This window comes from Engystomops pustulosus, chromosome 4 (genome assembly GCF_040894005.1).
Source record: "Engystomops pustulosus chromosome 4, aEngPut4.maternal, whole genome shotgun sequence".
Taxonomy (NCBI): Eukaryota; Metazoa; Chordata; class Amphibia; order Anura; family Leptodactylidae; genus Engystomops; species Engystomops pustulosus.
The window spans coordinates 42,490,176-42,509,972 of record NC_092414.1 but is presented as its reverse complement, the minus strand read 5'-3'; the positions used below and the strand labels follow the sequence as shown (position 1 = coordinate 42,509,972).

General features: G+C 42.0%; 1 protein-coding gene across 4 annotated transcripts in view; it reads right to left on the bottom strand.

The window, feature by feature from the left end:
- The window catches only part of LOC140126389 (gamma-aminobutyric acid receptor subunit pi-like), a 234,286-nt gene that overhangs the window by 105,988 nt on the left and 108,501 nt on the right, over positions 1-19,797 (bottom strand). For all 4 annotated transcript variants that reach the window (XM_072145792.1, XM_072145796.1, XM_072145794.1 and 1 more), the window contains one exon: positions 10,864-10,946. In XM_072145792.1, the coding sequence (XP_072001893.1) occupies positions 10,864-10,946 (83 nt within the window). The remainder of the gene's footprint in view (positions 1-10,863; positions 10,947-19,797) is intronic.

The window sequence follows — 19,797 nt, the reverse complement described above, 5'->3', positions numbered from 1 at the left end:
GCCAAGGGAATTGGCTCTCTCACAGTCTTGCCTAAAAACACATCCATGAATAAAGAATGGTACCAGAATGTCCTCCAAGAGCAACTTCTCCCAACCGTCCAAGAGCAGTTTGGTGATCAACAATGCCTTTTCCAGCATGATGGAGCACTTTGCCATAAAGCAAAGGTGATAACTAAATGGCTCAGGGAACAAAACAGAGATTTTGGGTCCATGGCCTGGAAACTCCCCAGATCTTAATCCCATTGAAAATGTGTGGTCAATCATCAGGGGACTGGTGGACAAACAAAAACCAAAGTGTGACAAAATGCAAGCATTGATTGTGCAAGAATGGACTGCTATCAGTCAGGATTTGGTCCAGAAGTTGATTGAGAGCTGCCAGGGAGAATTGCAGGGGTCCTGAAGAAGAAGGGTCAACACTGCAAATATTGGCTTGTTGCATTGATTCATTCTGTTAATAAAAGCTTTTGTTACTCATAATACGATTGCACTTGTATTTCTGTAATGTAATTGCTATGAGGCCATGAGATTTTCTTAAAGGGGTATTCTCGTTTGGGCACTCACATTCTGTTCCATTAATCTGCCATATATAAACATTTCTTCAATTAGATGTTATTAAAAAAATGTTCTCGTGTGAAGATAATTTCTCATAAATGTATTAATATGGTCTCTTAGAAACAGGATTGTGTCCCCGGATACGACCACCTCTGCTGGAGGGATTGCACAAATGAACAAAAAAGTTCTTGTATATGAAATGTCCGGGAGGTAATGCCATCCTGTGGTAATGAACACTGAAGCCAGGTGATCAGGCAGGACTCAATAGCGCATGTCTGGCCAGTGCTGCCAAAAAGTGATGTGGTCGTATCCGCGGAAGCCATCTCGTTTCTAAGGGACAAGATGACTACATTTATGAGAAATTATCTTCACACAGGAACATTTTGTTTAATAACATCCAATTGAAGAAATGTTTATATATGGCAGATAAATGAAACTGAATGTGAATGCCCAGATGAGAATACCCCTTTAAGGCAACATTGAACTGACAGTCGCAATCCACTTATTTTAAGTGGTACAATTCTCATGCCACACAAGGCAGGTAGTTCAGCGATACAAGTTACTACACCATTTAACCACCACAATGCCATGTTATTGTTATTGTTTTTGGATTGTTCAGATAATGCTCTTTGTATGATTTGTCTTGTACTTTCCAATAAATGTTTATTGACTAAAAACTTTTGGCCATGATTGTAGTTAAAATACAAAGCTCTATTGGCCCCCAACATGTTTTGCCAGTGTTTTTTGCCATGTTTTTCACTGGCTTCATCAGGGGGACATGGGCCATATGTATATACATATATGTATATACATATATATATATATATATATATATATATATATATATATAGACCAGGTTTCCCTTGTGAAGCAAAGCAGGTGTAAAACGTGCCAGCACATTCGCACAGGTAGGTACATGAGATCAAGGGGACCTTTTCCTGCAGGTCTTTCAATGCGGTATACCTTATTATGTGTCCAACCACACTGGACCACACTATGGAAGATTTGTGGATTTTAATGGGACATTAAAGACACAGAGGAAAAGGAAGGAATGGGAGTATAAATTAATGCAGAGTTTCAACACCATACAAAGTTGTCTTAACATTTATGCCAACTTCATGACCTCCTACCTCTGACCTGGAGGTCACAAGCAGATAAGAACCAGAGCTCTTGTGTCTCAAAGGTTTTTAGTGTGTTTATTGCCATCCTGTCATAAATAAGATGTCCCTGTACTTATCTGTTGTTTTAAAGATTTTTTTAACCCCTCAATGACCTGGCCATTTTTAATTTTTTGACTTCCATTTATCACTCACCACCTTCAAAAATCTATAACTTTTTAATTTTCCCACATACGCAGTGAAAATGGTGAAAAAACGCATTTGTACCGTTTTCTTGTGGGCTTGGATTTTACAGCTTTCACTGAGCGCCCCAAATGACAAGTCTACTTTATTCTTTGGGTTGGTACAATTAGGGGGATACCAAATTTGTATAGGTTTTATAATGTTTTCATACAGTTACAAAACTTAAAACCTCCTGTACAAATTTTTTTTTTTTTTATTTTGCCATCTTCTGGCGCCAATAACTTTTACATAATTTGGTGTACGGAGCTGTGGGTGGTGTCATTTTTTGCAACTTTTGATGGCGTTTTCATTGCTATCATTTTTAGGACAGTGCAACCTTTTGATCACTTTTTATTGATTTTTTTAAATATTTTTCAAAATGGCAAAAAAGTGCCATTTTCAACTTTGGGCTCTATTTTCCGTTACGGTGTTAAACGCAGTGAAATTTTTTTATTATGTTTTGATAAATCGGGCATTTTCAGACGCAGCGATACCTAATGTGTTTATGATTTTTACTGTTTATTAATATTTATATCAGTTCTAGGGAAAGGGGGGGTGATTTGAATTTTTATTTTTTTTATTATTATTTTTTTTAAACTTTTTTTTACTTTTTTACTTTAACCCTAGGTTGTCTGATCGATCCTATCATATGCTGCCATACTACTGTATGGCAGTATATGGGATTTTCCTCCTCGTTCATTACAATGTGCAATTAGCACATTGTAATAAATGGGTTAAAACGAGACAGCCTCAGGTCTTCGGAAGGCTGTCACATCGGCAGATCGCCGCTCAGTGATGACGTCACGGGGAGCGGCGATCCTCGGAAAGATGGCGATGCATGGGCTAGCACCGATCGTGGGTGTTACCGGTAAGCCTTTGCTGCAATATGCAGCAAAGACTTACCGGCTACGGAGAGGGCTCGGTAGAGCCTCTCCATGCACCGGGACCCGGCACGTGCTGTACTAGTACGGCCCGCATCGGGATGGGGTAAATATCCTTTGATGATCACTGCCTAGTATGTATAAAATGCTGTGAATTTTCTGTTTCATGCATAACATCATGTCTGACGAAGAGAACTAGTATTCTTGAAAGCTCACCATCAAATATACTCAGTTAGCCTCTAAAAGTTATTGCCGGATTTCTTCACTCTCCTTCTGCTCTCCATGGCTAACACACTACAAATTAACACTAATAGTATCTGGTGATTGGGCATGCTTGTTTGGGGCTCACCATGCTTTGAAATTAGCTCTGCAAAAGTTTACAAATTGGAGCTCTGGGTCTAGCAACTCAGTCTTTCAGTGTCTTTCTACCTTTGTGTCTGCATTTCGGCATCTCTGTATGCTAAAACCACAGCCACTGCCACCTTGCTGCCAAAGCAGAAGCAACAATCTGGGCTGCTACTAGCCAGCCCATAACCACTGGACTAGGGCTGACGTACGCTTAAAATTCGTGAGACTGTAAGAGACTTTATCATCTGCCTGTGGATCTATTACCACACAAATCTCTATACATCACTATACTGAGGCCTCCCCCTCCACGGGTGTGGACCAAAGCCACCGTGGCATATTCTGGTGCTAGGCCACACTACAGCCAGCCACTCAAGTCCCTGGGAATCTATCGGCCCCGACACTGAGGTCAGGCTCCGGTGGAGCCTCATATCATACTGTATAATAGTTGTATTTAGAATGCCTGTGTACATAATGCATATATAGTACAGTCAATGCTGCGGAAAAGCTATAAAATGCTTGTGTATAAACTTTAATTATCATTACTGTAGTTTACTGTATACTGTAGTGGCACTGACTTTTTACATAGGTATTTTGCATCAACAAGTAATATTTAATGCAGGGATGTAACTACAGCACAGGAGCCGCTATGTTTTTAAGGAATGTCCACACACAACCCTTTTGTGTCGCATTGGCATTATTCTTCACAAATTTTGCCACTGAAATGAGTGTACCCCACATTTAACACGCAAAGTTTGACAGAAGTGTGTGCGCACCCCCGATGTTAAAGGACATCTACCACCATGATAAAGGAATGTAAACTGACATACTTGTGTCACGCCCCTCTAGCCTCTAGCCCCTCTAGCAGGATCTGCTCTTCTTTAGCTTCTTAAGCCCTGGTTTTTAAAAAAGGGCTTTTAAAATTATGCAAATGAGCCCAGGGGGCTCCGAGCTTCATAGGTGTTAATGGAGACTGATCGCAGGTGTTAAGCCTGTAAATGCCTCCGGCAAAGCTGGCAAAGGCATTCAAATTGTGGTCGTGCATTGGCGGGTCCAGACCGAGGCTGTCTGGTTTTAACCCATTCATTACAATGGATGATGAGGATAATGAATGATGTGGAAAATCCCCATGTACTGACGTGCAATAGTATGGCAGTATATCGTAGGATCGATCAGACAACCTAGGGTTGAAGTACCTAAGGGGGTCTAAAAAATAGTAAAAAAAATAAAAAGTATAAATTAACAGTAAAAATCATAAACATGTTAGGTATCACTGCGTCCCAAAATGTCCAATCTATTAAAATATATTAATGGTTATTCTTGGCGTTTAACCCTGTAACAGGAAATAGTGCCCAAAGTACAAAATAATTTTTTGCCATTTTGAAAGATACAAAACATTCAATAAAAAGTGATCAAAAGGTTGTACAGTTCAAAAAAAATTTTATTAATGTATGAAATCATTATAAAAATCTATACAATTTGGTATCCCCAGGATTGCACCAGCCCAAAGAATGAAATAGAAATGTAATTTGGGACGCACAGTGAAAGCCGTAAAATCCAAGCCCATTTTTCACCATTGTCACTGTATTTGGAACTTTCCCGCTTCCCAGTACATGGGGAGTTAAAAAATAGAAACGCAAAAAAAATGAAAAAGGGACTCGTTGGGAAGGGGTTAATAATAAAATGCGGTGTGTAGACTTAAATCACAGCCACTTTACCCACCCAATTGAGTTGCATATGTTGCATAAAACTTTAAAATGTCACAAAAACTTTTGCCCAAAAAGGTGTAAAGCTCCATTTTGAGACTTTTTGGTGCCTACATTATGGTATTCAGGGCTAGATACACCAGCCCCATGATTGTGGTTGTATTGGCTCCTTATTGGGTTTAAGGCGTAGCAAGCAGCTAGTATATATGCAATAAAATGAATATTTAACTCCAGTAAGCATTAGACTTACACCTAAGGAGGATTTTTATTTATAATGTTTAAAAATAAGCTAGGTCATCAATATTAGACAGGTGAGTAGTGTTGAGCGAACCTGAAATGCACCGTTTCGGCACCCACGGACCTGGAGCCCCAACACACGTCACTATTCAGGACCTGGGGTCATGTTCAGGAAAAAAGCACAAAGCTTTTTGTTTCCAAACAAGCAGCTTTCAGCCCATTAGCCACCACAGGCATACCAAGATATATCTAGGGTAATCAGAGAAGGACTTCTCAGTTGATCCCAGGTTGAAGAAAGGAACTTACCACGGGGCACACCCGAGTAATCAAAAAGCTAAATAGCTGTAAAAGTTAATCTATGTAGTATCTGGATTAAAAGGTACATGTAGGATAAAATAATAAAAGATGGACAACGCGTATTGCACCTATCACTGGGCGCCTCATCAGGTCAATTAATATACATATAGTTACAATGTTTTTCTAATAAAAGCCCGGAAATGATGTAACGTATTGAAAAAAAGAGGAAAAAAAAGAGAAAAAAAGCTTCTTTCAGACAACTTAATTCAACAACTTAAGTATTCTAAATTGGACAAATACATGATACATATATACACTCACCGGCCACTTTATTAGGTACACCTGTCCAACTGCTCGTTAACACTTAATTTCTAATCAGCCAATCACATGGCGGCAACTCGGTGCATTTAGGCATGTAGACATGGTCAAGACAATCTCCTGCAGTTCAAACCGAACATCAGTATGGGGAAGAAAGGTGGTTTGAGTGCCTTTGAACGTGGCATGGTTGTTGGTGCCAGAAGGGCTGGTCTGAGTATTTCAGAAACTGCTGATCTACTGGGATTTTCACTCACAACAATCTCTAGGGTCTACAGAGAATGGTCCAAAAAAGAAAAAACATCCAGTGAGCGGCAGTTCTGTGGGCAGAAATGACTTGTTGATGCCAGAGGTCAGAGGAGAATGGGCAGACTGGTTTGAGCTGATAGAAAGGCAACAGTGACTCAAATCACCGCCCGTTACAACCAAGGTAGGCAGAAGAGCATCTCTGAACGCACAGTACGTCGAACTTTGAGGCAGATGGGCTACAGCAGCAGAAGACCACACCGGGTGCCACTCCTTTCAGCTAAGAACAGGAAACTGAGGCTACAATTTGCACAAGCTCATCGAAATTGGACAGTAGAAGATTGGAAAAACGTTGCCTGGTCGGATGAGTCTCGATTTCTGCTGCGACATTCAGAATTTGGCGTCAACAACATGAAAGCATGGATCCATCCTGCCTTGTATCAACGGTTCAGGCTGGTGGTGGTGGTGTCATGGTGTGGGGAATATTTTCTTGGCACTCTTTGGGCCCCTTGGTACCAATTGAGCATCGTTGCAACGCCACAGCCTACCTGAGTATTGTTGCTGACCATGTCCATCCCTTTATGACCACAATGTACCCAACATCTGATGGCTACTTTCAGCAGGATAATGCGCCATGTCATAAAGCTGGAATCATCTCAGACTGGTTTCTTGAACATGACAATGGATTCACTGTACTCAAATGGCCTTCACAGTCACCAGATCTCAATCCAATAGAGCATCTTTGGGATGTGGTGGAACGGGAGATTCGCATCATGGATGTGCAGCCGACAAATCTGCGGCAACTGTGTGATGCCATCATGTCAATATGGACCAAAATCTCTGAGGAATGCTTCCAGCACCTTGTTGAATCTATGCCACGAAGAATTGAGCCAGTTCTGAAGGCAAAAGGGGGTCCAACCCATTACTAGCATGGTGTACCTAATAAAGTGGCCGGTGAGTGTATATTCCACTACGGTGGCCATCTTGACCAAGAGAACCAAACAGACGCCATTTTAGGTCTGGCCTGGGAGGGGGGTATGTTGCCCACTCAGAAGCTATAGAGTTAAATGTTTTAATTCAGCTATTTTATTTAAACTGTTGTTTGCCTTTCTTATTCTCCTTGCATTTTACTGTCTTTTGGCTTCTATGTTTTCTTTTTATTTGTTTTGGTTATCAAGAAGCTTCTGGAGCCACTCTCTGTACATTCCGTGAAAGTGTTTTTTTTTAAAAATAAACAGTGTGATTTGAGTGCAGCTGCAGTGTTCTACTCTGTCATCTTGCTGCCAGCAGCTATCTCATCCTCCCTCAAAGCGTTAATTAGGAATCACCTTACAAAATCAAGAGGGCTGTTGGGGCCCTGAATAAAAATCCCTTTCAATATATATATATCTAAAATCATTGTTAATAGTCCATAATACATAACAGTGATAAGTAGTTCATGATACCATTAACATAAATGGAACGCATGAATCCATTATGGCGGCTTTCACATACCGATGGAACGGTTGTAGATCGCTTAAGGCTACAGAAGCAGAGAGTGGTCAAAAAATATATCGTTCAAAGATAACGCTAAAACGCTGATGGGCCTTATATGGCTACAGGAGTGAAGGAGGAGCAGAAAAAAGGTAATAGGAAGATACATCTAATGTGTCGATGGTATTCTCGTATCTGGTATATAGAAAATTACCGTGTCCGGTGGATATAAGATTACACTTTTGCTTTAGAGATTTCATTTAGGCCCTCTGGACTGAAGGTGTGTAATTTATAGATCCAATAAACTTCTCTCCTACATAACGTCTGGTGTCTATTGGTTATATTCTCATTGATGTAATCTATAGAGCTGTTAATCATTAGTTTTACATTTTTTTTATGTTTCATGGCAAAGTGTTTTGATAACCCGTTTTTTAAAAAAACCTTTTTTAATATTCCCTCTGTGACTTGTGATGCGGTCATGTAGTTGTTGGATTGTCCAACCGACATACAGTATTGCAAGCCGCATGGACACTCTATTAGGGATATGACATATCTGGTTTGACATGTCATTGTATATTTGATCTGGAATGTTTCTTGTGTTACAATTGACTTGATTTCGGTGGCGTTATTATTAACCCCATAGCGCAATAAGACGTACCTGTACGTTTTATTGCGCATGGGGTAGTATGAAGAGGGTTCACGGGCTGAGCCCTCTTCATACACGCCGGGTGCTTGCTTCACAATGAAGCAAGCACCCGTCGCTAACACCTGCGATCGGTGCTTGTACCGATAGCGGGTGTTAACCCTTTCATCGCCGCCGGCAAAGCTACCGGCGGCATTAACGAGCCGGCGGCACGTGGGCGCCGCCATCTTGGCTCCGATTGCCGCTCCCCGTGACGTCATCGGGGAGCGGCGATCCGTTGCCATGACAGCCTCGGATCACACAATGATCCGAGGCTATCATGTTTTAGGCCATCTATTACAATGTGCGATCTGCACATTGAAATAGATGGTGTGCAAAATCCCCATATACTGCCATACTGTAGTATGGCAGTATATGGTAGGATCAATCAGACAACCTAGGGTTAAAGTACCCTAGGGAGTCTGAAAAATAGTAAAAAATTTTAATAAAAAAAAATAAAAAATAAAAAATTATATTAAAAAAACCTAAAAATTCAAATCAACCCCCTTTCCCTAGAACTGATATAAATATAAATAAACAGTAAAAATCATAAACACATTAGGTATCGCCGTGTCCGAAAATGCCCGATCTATCAAAATATAAGAATTTTTTTTTACTGCGTTTAACCCCGTGACGGACAATAGTGCTCAAATTCGCAAATGGCATTTTTTTGCCATATTGAAAAATATAAACAATTCAATAAAAAGCGACCTGTACAATTTTAAAAATAAAAGCATTGAAAACGTCACCAAAAGTCGCAAAAAATGACACCACCCACAGCTCCATACACCAAAGTATGAAAAAGTTATTAGCGCAAGAAGACGGCAAAATGAAGAATTTTTTTTTTTGTACAGGAGGTTTTAATTTTTGTAAATGTATGAAAACATTATAAAACCTGTACAAATTTGGTATCCATGTGATCGTATTGACCCAATGAATAAATTAGACATGTCATTTGAAGCGCACAGTGAAAGACGTAAAATCCACGCCCACAAGAAAACGGCGCAAATGCGTTTTTTCACCATTTTCACTGCATTCAGAATTTTTTTCCCGCTTCCCAGTATATGGCATAGACAATTAAATGCCATCACTATGAAGTGCAATTTGTTACGCAGAAAACAAGCCATCACACAGCTCTCTACATGGAAAAATAAAAAAGTTATAGATTTTTGAAGGTGGGGTGTGAAAAATAAAGACGCAAAAACGAAAAAGGGCCTGGTCCTTAAGGGGTTAATATTGGCACAAGATAAACATAATTTATGGCCTCATTTTCTTATTTTTGGAGTACCTTCTAATAACAATTTCTTTTTTTCTCGGTGATGTTTGATCTCACTCGCAGCGTAGAAGCTCTCCTATATGTTAACACAGGTTTTTTCGGGATACAGGTCTTCAATAGATGGTCTTTTACTGACAGGTGCCAATGTTTTTTTTAAAATGCTGGTGTTTTCTTTCGTTTTATCACTATACCAAGTGATAAAAGTATATTTTTCATTATTCTCACACTGATCGTATTTCTTTGCGTATTCATTCTTCGACATTGCTGCTGGGGAAGAGATAAGGTTCTGTGGTAGGCCTGCTTCAAAATATGGGCTGGATAGCCTTATTCCAAAAAAATTTTTTTAGAACTGATTCTTGTTTTTTAAAAACAATGGGGCACATTTACTAAGGTCTGAACAACGCATTTTCGGCGGATTTCCCGACTTTTTCCGTTTTGCCCTGAATTGCACAAGGGTTTTTGGCGCACGTGATCGGATTGTGGTGCATTGGGGCCAGCTTGCATGCGACACAAATCAGGGGGCGTGGACATCGGAACAACCCAACTGATTCGGACAAACTGCGAAATTTAAAAACCAAATTGTGTCGCAAGATCAGCACTCACATGCACCGGGAAGAAGAAGGTGAACTTCGGCGGACCTCAGCGGGGGAAGCGACACATGCAGGAAAATTGGACGCACAATCTTAGTGAATCGCGGTAGTCAACGGGACGGGTAAGTAAATGTGCCCCAATGTGCAACTTTTCCTTACTTTTTTGTACTGGCTGTAAGGAAAGTTCTCCTTCCATTCATGATGCATAATTCAAGATCTAAGAAAGTAATAGATTTTTTTCCTGTGCTCTTCTGTAAAAGTTAGTCGACAATCATTGGTATTGAGGTATTCAGTAACAGATTCTGCTTCTGTTCGTGTACCGGTCCATACAACGAACAGATCATCAATGTAGCGCCTATAATAATGAATGTGAGAACTATACGGGTGACTAGATGATAGTGATGATAGTTATTTACAACTTTATGACCATTTATAAAACCTGTTCAAAGTGCTTCCCATTGTGTTGGATTGTCAATGCAACCCTCCTGATACAAGATGTGCACCATCCAAAACAATGCATACTGCCTGTGCTAACATTTCTTCTGCTGTGTTGCTATCAGTGTGTCAAGAGTGGGAAAAGAGGGTTGCATTGACAATACAACACAATGGGAAGCACCTTGAACACATTTTATAAGTGGTCATAAACTTGTAAATAACTCATGAAAGAATAATGTTATGTTAAAACCAAGTACACCATTATTTTTCCTGTGAGATTCTCAATAAGTTTGATGTGTTACATGACCCTCTTCCCATTGGAAAAAGAAAGTTGGATCCAAAATGGCAGACCTCAAAATGTATCCATATAAATGGGTGACCTTGTAGTGCAGCCTTGAGCAATTCAAAAAATGGCACAATGTCATTTTTCATAGTTTGTATATAAATTAAAAACAGTTTAAATGTTATTCAATTAAAACTATACTTACAGCTCTCTAGCTGAAGTTTGCATGTCTGCCTATCCATGGGATATTTGGTAAGGTCCATGTTGCAAGCCACAGTTGTTGTAATTCTGTATAGAAATTAGATATGAATCAATATATATTTTTATATAGGTCCAGGTTTATAAGCAGTATACAGATATAAAAAATTAATTAACACATACATATGATTCCAGGTAGGTTGTTTTTTAGGTAGTAGTTTTCCTACTCTTGATACTCTGGAATAAACAGACAATATTTGCTATTATTAATAAGTCTGATATGTGTGGACATGGCCTTAGGAGCCCTTGCATACAGCTTTGTCAGTGAACCCCCTGGACCACCGCGGAGATGGTACTAGCCGTCATCTGGGACCGGAATCTAAGTTGCACCTGGTCTTCACCAGAGCCCGCTGCAAAGTGGGATGGTCTTGCTGCGGCGGGGTACCACCAGGTTGTTCCACAGGTGCAATTAGCCCACGGTGGCAGCAAATGTCGGGCAGTCTCAGAGTCAGGGACAAGCTGGCAGTAAGGGCAGGCGGCAGAGATGCAGAGGTCAGGTCCGGAGTCACAACAGGAGATCAACGCAGAAGCAGGAACAGGAACAAGAAATGGTCATGGGAATAAACACTAGGAAGCTTTCTCTTCTCACTAAAGATCCGGCGGGGAGTGATGGGAGCTGCTGGTTCAAATAAGAACCCGGAAGTGGCCAGTCAGCGGTGCGCTGGCCCTTAAAATCTTTGAGTGCCGCCGTGCGGCTCCCATTTTTCCCATTTTTTGTTCCCATTTTTCGGGGATTACATGGCTTACACAGAAGTATTTAAGAAGTGACTGCACTGGGATTTTGGCACACAGGATTTTGGACGATCCCACTGATTAGGACTCAGCGCGGGATTTAAATTTCAAATTGTGTCGCAAGCCCAAGCACTTAGATGCACCACTAAAAAGATAGTGAACTCTGTCGGTCCTGAGCAAGGAAGCAACACATGCATAATATCGGGCGGACAATCTTAGTGAATCATGGCACAGTGCATTATCGTCGGACAATGCACTTTTGGTAAATGTGCCCCAATCAGTCACATGGTTGATGGCTTGGATTATGGAGAAAGGACCAATGAAACAAGGAGAAAACTTTATCCTAGCTCCTCATAGTCTGAAGCGAATGAATAACCAGACTTTATATCAAATAGACCAGTGGTGGCGAACCTATGGCATGCAGAGCCCTCTCTTCAGGCATGCGTACCATCTCCCCAGCCTCATGAAAGTGGGCCCCAATGCCTGCTGGGTCCCTGCACTCTGATACCTGCGCAGCCCCGGTGCACTCCGATGCCTGCCAGGTCCCAGCGCTCCATTGCCTGCGCGGCCCCGGCGCTCCGCTGCCTACTTGTCTCCGGCGCTCCGATGCCTGCGTGGCTTCCCGCTTCCTGCTTGTTCGCGGCGCACTGATGTCTGCGGGGTCGCGGGGTTCCGCTGCCTGCGGGGTCCCGGCGCCCGATGCCAGCTGCCTGCTCCTGTGTTCCGACGGTGACATCACCGCATCCTCGCTGGCACTTGAGATGGCGCGTTTCTGCGGCTGCTGCACTTGGTAGGGCCCTCTGTGTGTGTCTGTCTATACTGGGGTGGGGGTGAGGCCCTATTTCTATCCTGGGGTGGGGGTGAGGCCCTAATTTCTATCCTGGGGTGGGGGGTGGGGCTGTCTCTATCGTGGGGTGGGGGTGGGGGAGGCCCTGTCTTTATCGTGGGGTGGAGGCCCTGTCTCTATAGTGAGGTGGGGGGGGAGGCCCTGTCTCTATAGTGGGGTGGGGGTGAGGCCCTGTCTCTATACTGGCTCCTGGAGGGACTGGGTATTACCCCTAAACTCACAATGCTGCAGCATTTCTGCTGTGTTGTGTATGTTATTTCCGAAGAAAATAAAACTTTTACTAACCCCTTAGCGCTCTGCACCGTAGCTGTACTGCGCTGAGTCCCGCGAATAGCGCTCAGCGCAGTACAGTTACTGCGCAGAGACGATGCCGGTTCAGCGCTGCATAGCAGCTGAACCGGCATCGTTAGCCACGGGATTTCAACGGTAATCTACCGCTGACATCCCCGGCTAACACCCGCGGTCGTAGTGGGCTCTGATCGCGGGCGTTTAACCCGTTAAATGCCGCGGTCAATGCGACCGCGGCATTTAACATGACTTCCGGGGGTCTTTACCCCACAATCGCCCCCCCCCCCTATGGCACTCAAAAAAGTCTAAATCATAACACAAACCCCACATATATAGTATCACAGCGTCTGTAACAATCCATAGAATAAAACTAAATAACTATTGAACCCATATGATGAACGCCGTAAAAAAAAAAAACTTTAAAAACCCGCCAAAAGTTTTTACCTATTATATCCCACTAAAAATGCAATAAAAAGTGATCAACAAAACATATGTACTCCAGAATGATACTGTTGCAAAGAACAACATGTCCCGCAAAAAACAAGCCATCAACCAGCTCTGTAGCCAAAAACTTAACAATGTTATGCCATTTGGAAGACGGCGATGCAAAAATGATAGATTTTTCCCCACATTAGGGTTTTATTTGGCAAATTTAGTAAAACATAAGAAAAAATATTCATGTCTGGTATCCCGGTAATCGTATCGACCCATAGAGTAAAGATAACCGGATTATTAGTCTATACGGTGAACACAAAAAAAAAAAAAAGTAAAAAATCCAGTACAGAATTGATGCTTTTCTACTCATGACCTCAAAAAAAGTTCCTAAATTTTCAACAATAGGTGATACCAACCCCAAAATGGTAACACTGGAAAAAGCATCTCATTGCGCAAAAAAAATGCCGTCACGTGGCCCAAATAACGAAAAAGCAAAAATGTATAGCCTTCAAAAGGGGGCAATGAGAAAACTAAAATCCTGGCAGCTGCAGGGTGCTCCTTCCCTTCTGCGCCTCGCTGTGCCCGCATAACACAAGTAATGTCCACATGTGGGGGGTCGCTGCACTCAGGAGAAAATGTAGAACAAATTTTATGGTGGGTTTTCTCTTTTTATCTTTTGGAAATGTGTAAATTTTAGGGCTAAATGAACGTATAACCGACAAAATTTGACCATTCTAAATTTCACCGCCATTTTGATTCAATTACTATGAAGATCTCAAGGGGTTAACAATCTTTGTAAATGCTGTTTCTGATAGTTTGTGGGGTGCAGATTTGAAAATGGGTTGGTTATATAGGGGGTTTTTGATGCTAAATATGTAAAATTTAATTTCAAACAGTATTTATCCCCAAAATAGTCAATTCTGAAAATACGGAAAATCGCTATTCGATTTGTAGGCCGCGTGACGTCAAAATAAATTATCCAAACATTTCAAAAATTATGAAAATGTAAAGTAGACAAATGGGAAATGTTATTTGGCAAGTTATTTAGGTGGTAAATCGATCTGCCTGAAAACGCGGTGATTTTGAATTTCGAAAATGGCAAATTTTTCTAAAAATTCATAATTTTTTTCTTTTTTTGTAAATAAACGCAAAACTTATCAGCCAAAATTTACCACTAAAATGAAGTACAACATGTGGGGAAAAAACAATCTCAGAATCGCTTTGATAAGTAAAAGTGTTCAAAAATTATAACCATATAAAGAGACGCAGGTCAGAATCCAAAAAATGGGACTGAGCCTTAAGCTGTAAAATGGCTGCGTCCTTAAGGGGTTAAAGAGCGACAGCCGCAGTACACAGCCATACACGGAGCTATAGCCACAGTACACAGCCATACATGGAGCTACAACCACAGTACACAGCCATACATGGAGCTACAGCCACAGTACACAGCCATACATGGAGCTACAGCCACAGTACACAGCCATACATGGAGCTACAGCCTCAGTACACAGCCATACATGAAGCTACAGCCACAGTACGCAGCCATACATGGAGCTACAGGAGCAGTACACAGCCATACATGGAGCTACAGGAGCAGTACACAGACATACATGGAGCTCCAGGCACAGTACACTGTAATATAATAAGATGTTTTCCCAGCGATGATTGGACACAGTTAGTGTGCATTCACACTGCCATTGTGGGGACGCATATATGGCTGCAACCTTGGCTGAATGCTACATCTATATATGGACTTCGATTCTGACTCTGTATCTAATGTTTGATAGAACATGTTTTACACTTCAATTAGGAGTAGTCTGGTAGTCTTTCTTATTACATGCAGGGTGGGCCGCTCCCAAAATTTTCTCTGGTGGGCCCAAGGTACACCAGTCCGACACTGATGGCAGTAATACTGTATTCATCACTATGTTAGCTTATAGTATAGTGTTATGATTGGTAATGTTGGCCTTTCTACAGTGGTCTTTATAACCAGAATTATGCTATTTATGTGGTTGTAATGGTGGCCTTATGATGTCAAAGTGTTATTTGTCTCTTGTATAGTGGTATTGTGGCACTATTGGGCTAAATTGCTGTGTTGGCACCTTGCAATAGAAACGTCGGCTTTGGTTTGCAGTTTGGGCCCTCTGTCTCTTAAAGGTTCGCCATCACTGCAATAGACCATAACAGAATCGGGTGTCTCCTTTTATCCCCATGAATTTTGTACTTGTTTTCTGTAGACTAGACTGGACCTCTGACCAGATGATGCTAAACTACTTAATCTCAGCAGCTGGTACACCGGAGGAAGGCGTGGTGAGAAGAGGGGGAAAATGAAGATGTTTGCTGTAGTTATTAAAGAACAGAGACTTAGCAGATGCTTCAAGGAACAAATTGCTGAGTGCAATTTACCCTCTCGGTTTGTCCATTGGATTGTGGATGATGAGCAGATGAGAAATTGAGTCCGATTTTCATTAGATTACTCATAACTCCCCAAATTGTGAATTGTATTCCACCATCAGATACAAAATTCATTGGACAACCATGTGGATGGAAGGTAGCTTAGATAAAAATGGAAGCTAGTGTAGCTGCAGAGGGTAACCCCTCTAAAGGGACAAAGTGTGATATATTGAGGTATGTATTGAAGTTCATCGAGATATGTGTCTATGGAGTCTCTGGAATGGGAAGTGGTTGGAGAAGACCAATTGGACTCCCAGGTTTTGTTTTACATTGAGCACACTGAAGACAGGCAGCAACAATTCACGTACATCTGGAGTAATAGAGAGCCACCAGTAATTCCTAGATAGAAATTCCAGAGTCTTTTTGACTCCTGCATGCCCAGAGAAGTGAGAAGAATGTGCCCATGCCATCAACTTTGGGCACAATTCAGATGGAACAAATTTTTCTTCAGGTGGTGGAGTCGGAATGCTTTTAGGAGCAGTGGTAAATCGTATGCTCATAGGATCAAGGATGTGTTCTGTGGTGGTTTGCAACTCTTTATCAGTGTATACAGATATCTCAGTCCTCCAATGCCAGTTTAATGGCAAAAAGCTCCATAACCTCAATAACATATTTTTTTGTGCTCTAAGGAATTTCTTGGAGAAGTATCTACTGGGATTGCTAAGAGCATACTGCTCAAATGGTAAAATAATAGGTATCTCCTTCGAGAAATGGTAAGGCTGAATTTGGCTGGTTGATAATAGGAGAAAAGGAATGTTTGAAGGCTTGGACAGCCTCTGGAGGCTGAAATGATCTGATAAATCATCTAATAACAAATCCCACAGATCTCTGAATTGCCTTTAAACGTGTGTTAAGGCCAATTCTGGAAAGCCTGGACCTTGCTTGGATCCATATTAAGGCCTGAGTCTGACAGAATATATCCCAGGAAATGAATGGAGGATTGTTGGAAAAAAAAAAATTTCCAACTTGCAGTAGAGCTGATTTTCCTTTAGCTGGGTCAAACCCGATGAACATGATTGCGATGCTTGGGCAGGGAGTGAGAAAATATTAGAATGTCATCAAAATAAACAACAATGAAGAAGTAGAATAAGTCCTGGAAAATTTCATTCATTAAACTGTGAAGACAGAAGGTGCATTAGGGAGACCAAATGGCATAAGCAAGAACAGCCATTGCAGCATAAATCCTGCTTTGTAAAAAAGAGTGGCACCACGGATCCTCTCAAAAAGTTCAGAAATCAGGGGTAAAGGGTACTTATTTTTGATGATGATTTAGTTTCGCCTATACAAGGTCAGAGACCCCTGTCCTTTTCTGCAGAGAAGAATCATGTGCCTGCTGGTGAAGAAGATGGACAAATGAACCCCCTTTGGAGTTTGTCCTTAATGTACTCAGATATGGCCCATGTCTCTGGTAATGACAGAGGACAGGTCCTTTGTCATGGAGGGGTTTTGTCCAGAGGTCAATAAAGCAATCCCAGGGACGAGGGTGTGGAAATTTCTCTGCATGAGACTTGCTGAATACATCACTGAAGGAAGGAAAATGTAAAATATTTTCTTAATGGGGTATTCCCACGAAATCAAGTTTCAAAATAACATTTTGTTATTAACAAAAATACAGCATTTCACAGATAAAAGTCCAACCTGCCTCTATTAGCCCTGCCTTACACAATGTCAGTTGCCCCTAGGCACAACTCTGTAACTTCTGACTCTAGGGTCCAGCTTGGATTTCTGTGTGACAGCTGTGCTTGCTGAGTTTCTGTGTCTTTCTACTCTGAGGGTATACCCCCACCCCCTGCACAGAGCTCACTCTGACACAGAAACTGATTCACTTCCTGCCAGCACCACATTGTGAGGAAAGAGAAGCTGCTAACTACAAGCAGATGAGTGATTTGGGGGAAGGGGGAGGCAGGCACATATCTGTGAGAACAGAGTTGTAGCAGGGCTAAAAGTGTAACTGTGTAAACATCTGTCAGCCTCTGTATGTCATGCCTCTGTGTAATAGACATCTCATGCATCTCATCTCATGTCTGATCAATCTCATGTCTGATCAATCTCATGTCTCTTTCTATGTGTCAGTACAATGTCAGTAGCCAGATAAAAGTCTATACCTGTACCATGATAATCTAACCACATTGCCACCGCACAGAACTACAGGCAGTCCCCAGGTTACATACAAGATAGGGTCTGTAGGTTTGTTCTTAAGTTGAATTTGTATGTAAGTCGGAACTGTATATTTTATCATTGTAATCCCAGCCAGAACATTTTTGGTCTCAGTGACAATTGGATTTTAAAAATGTTGGATTGTCATAAGAATCAGGATTAACAATAAAGCTTCATTACAGACACATTTGATAACTGTTTCAGCTGTTTATTGTAGCCTAGGACTAAAGTACAATAAATTACCAATATCCAGAGGTCCGTTTGTAACTATGGGTATGTAAGTCGAGTGTTCTTAAGTAGGGGACCGCCTGTACTGTGTTTGCTTAGAGAGGGGGTGATAGGAGTTAAAACAGCAATAACACTGAGTAACATTGTAAAGTAAGGAGTTAAAATCACTAGGAGATTGAGCTGTGAGAATGTTCTTTTGTGGGAAAACCTCTTTAAGCTTTGGAGAAGTAGAGAGTGACTGGTTTCATTGATGATACTTTTCTCAAGCATAATAATGGCCAATTAGGGCCCCAAGAGAGTCCCCCGTGGCCTAGTTGAAGTGATGAACATATGATCAGGCTTCACTAGAAGTTCACTGTCTTCTTGGTGCAGCACTCTGACTCCCATCTGGCTGCGAGTGAGCTAGAGATGACGTTCCCTAATGCAGCGGAATCTACAAAACTGTGCATAGATAAGGTTCCTCTATGATTAATTAAGGTACCATAAGAGAACATTGATCTTTCTTTCAAGGAGAAAAACATAGTGGACCTAGGACCACCTCTCATGCTTTACCTAGGTCCTGAAGTTTTCTGGCTTTTAGGGAAAGTTTTCACCTGGTGCCCTGAACCTGCACAATACAGACACAGATGATTTTTCAAGTCGTTCTCTTTCTCTCTTCTGGCAAAAGCTTGGTTCATCCTAACTGCATATTCTCCTCTGGGGATACAGGTGCCTGAAATCTGAAAGCCAGTTTGAAATTAAGAGCTTCCTTGTTCCACCTTATTTTAGAGACCATGGTCTGTTACTGAACGACATATTGAGCCACTGTTTGAGACTCTTGTCAAAGGCCTAATAGGAACTCCACTGCTGAAAGTCAGACTTATCAAAGAACTTCTGAAAGATCCCTAGAAATGCCTGATAATTGTAAAGCAGTAGAGGAAAGGCCCACGCCAGAGCCTGTCTGATCAGTAGAAAGAAAATGAAGGTCACTTTAGCTATGTCTTAAACAAAGTTTTCTGAAAGCAGCTTAAAATGGATGGAACACTGATTTGTTCTTAAAGGGGAGAGTAACTTGAAGTTTATGAGTACGCCTTGGGCGATTGATGGGACTCCAGGTGCATGGAAAGAGGCTGGAGGCATTAGGGCAGCTGTTGCTGGTTTAACCAGTGGCGTACCGTCCGCGGTCGCCATTGAGACCGGGCCCATCAGACGGGGGGGCCCGGGCCGGGTCTATCACTATTGCCTCTATCTGTCATGGCCCGGGCCCCCCTGTGAATCACCGTGATTCCGGGGAGGGCTTGTGCCGGGCCGCGGCATTCTGTATCGGAGCTGCGCTCCGATACAACTTAGCTCCGTGACAGAGCAGGAAGTGAGGCGTGCTAATACTTCCTGCTCTATTACTGAAGCAGCGCACGGGACGGTAAGCGTCCTAGCGCTGGCAGAGTAATGACGTCATTACGCTGGCAGCGCTGGGGGCCTTACTACGTGCTGAGAACAGAAGCCGTGAGGAAGACAGACGATGAGGGCCAGAAAAAGGAAGATCGCGGGAGTGAAGAAATGTGAGTATTAGAGATTTTTTTTTGTTTGTTTTATAAATTGTGGGGGGGGGGTATTACTATATTTCTCATACCTCCCAACATTTGTGAAAACGAAAGAGGGACAAAATGGCGGCACGCGTAGCGTGCCGCGGCGATCCCCCTAAGCCACACCCGCAATCACTCCCTGGCCACGCCCCAAATTTTAGCCATATTAAAATAATAA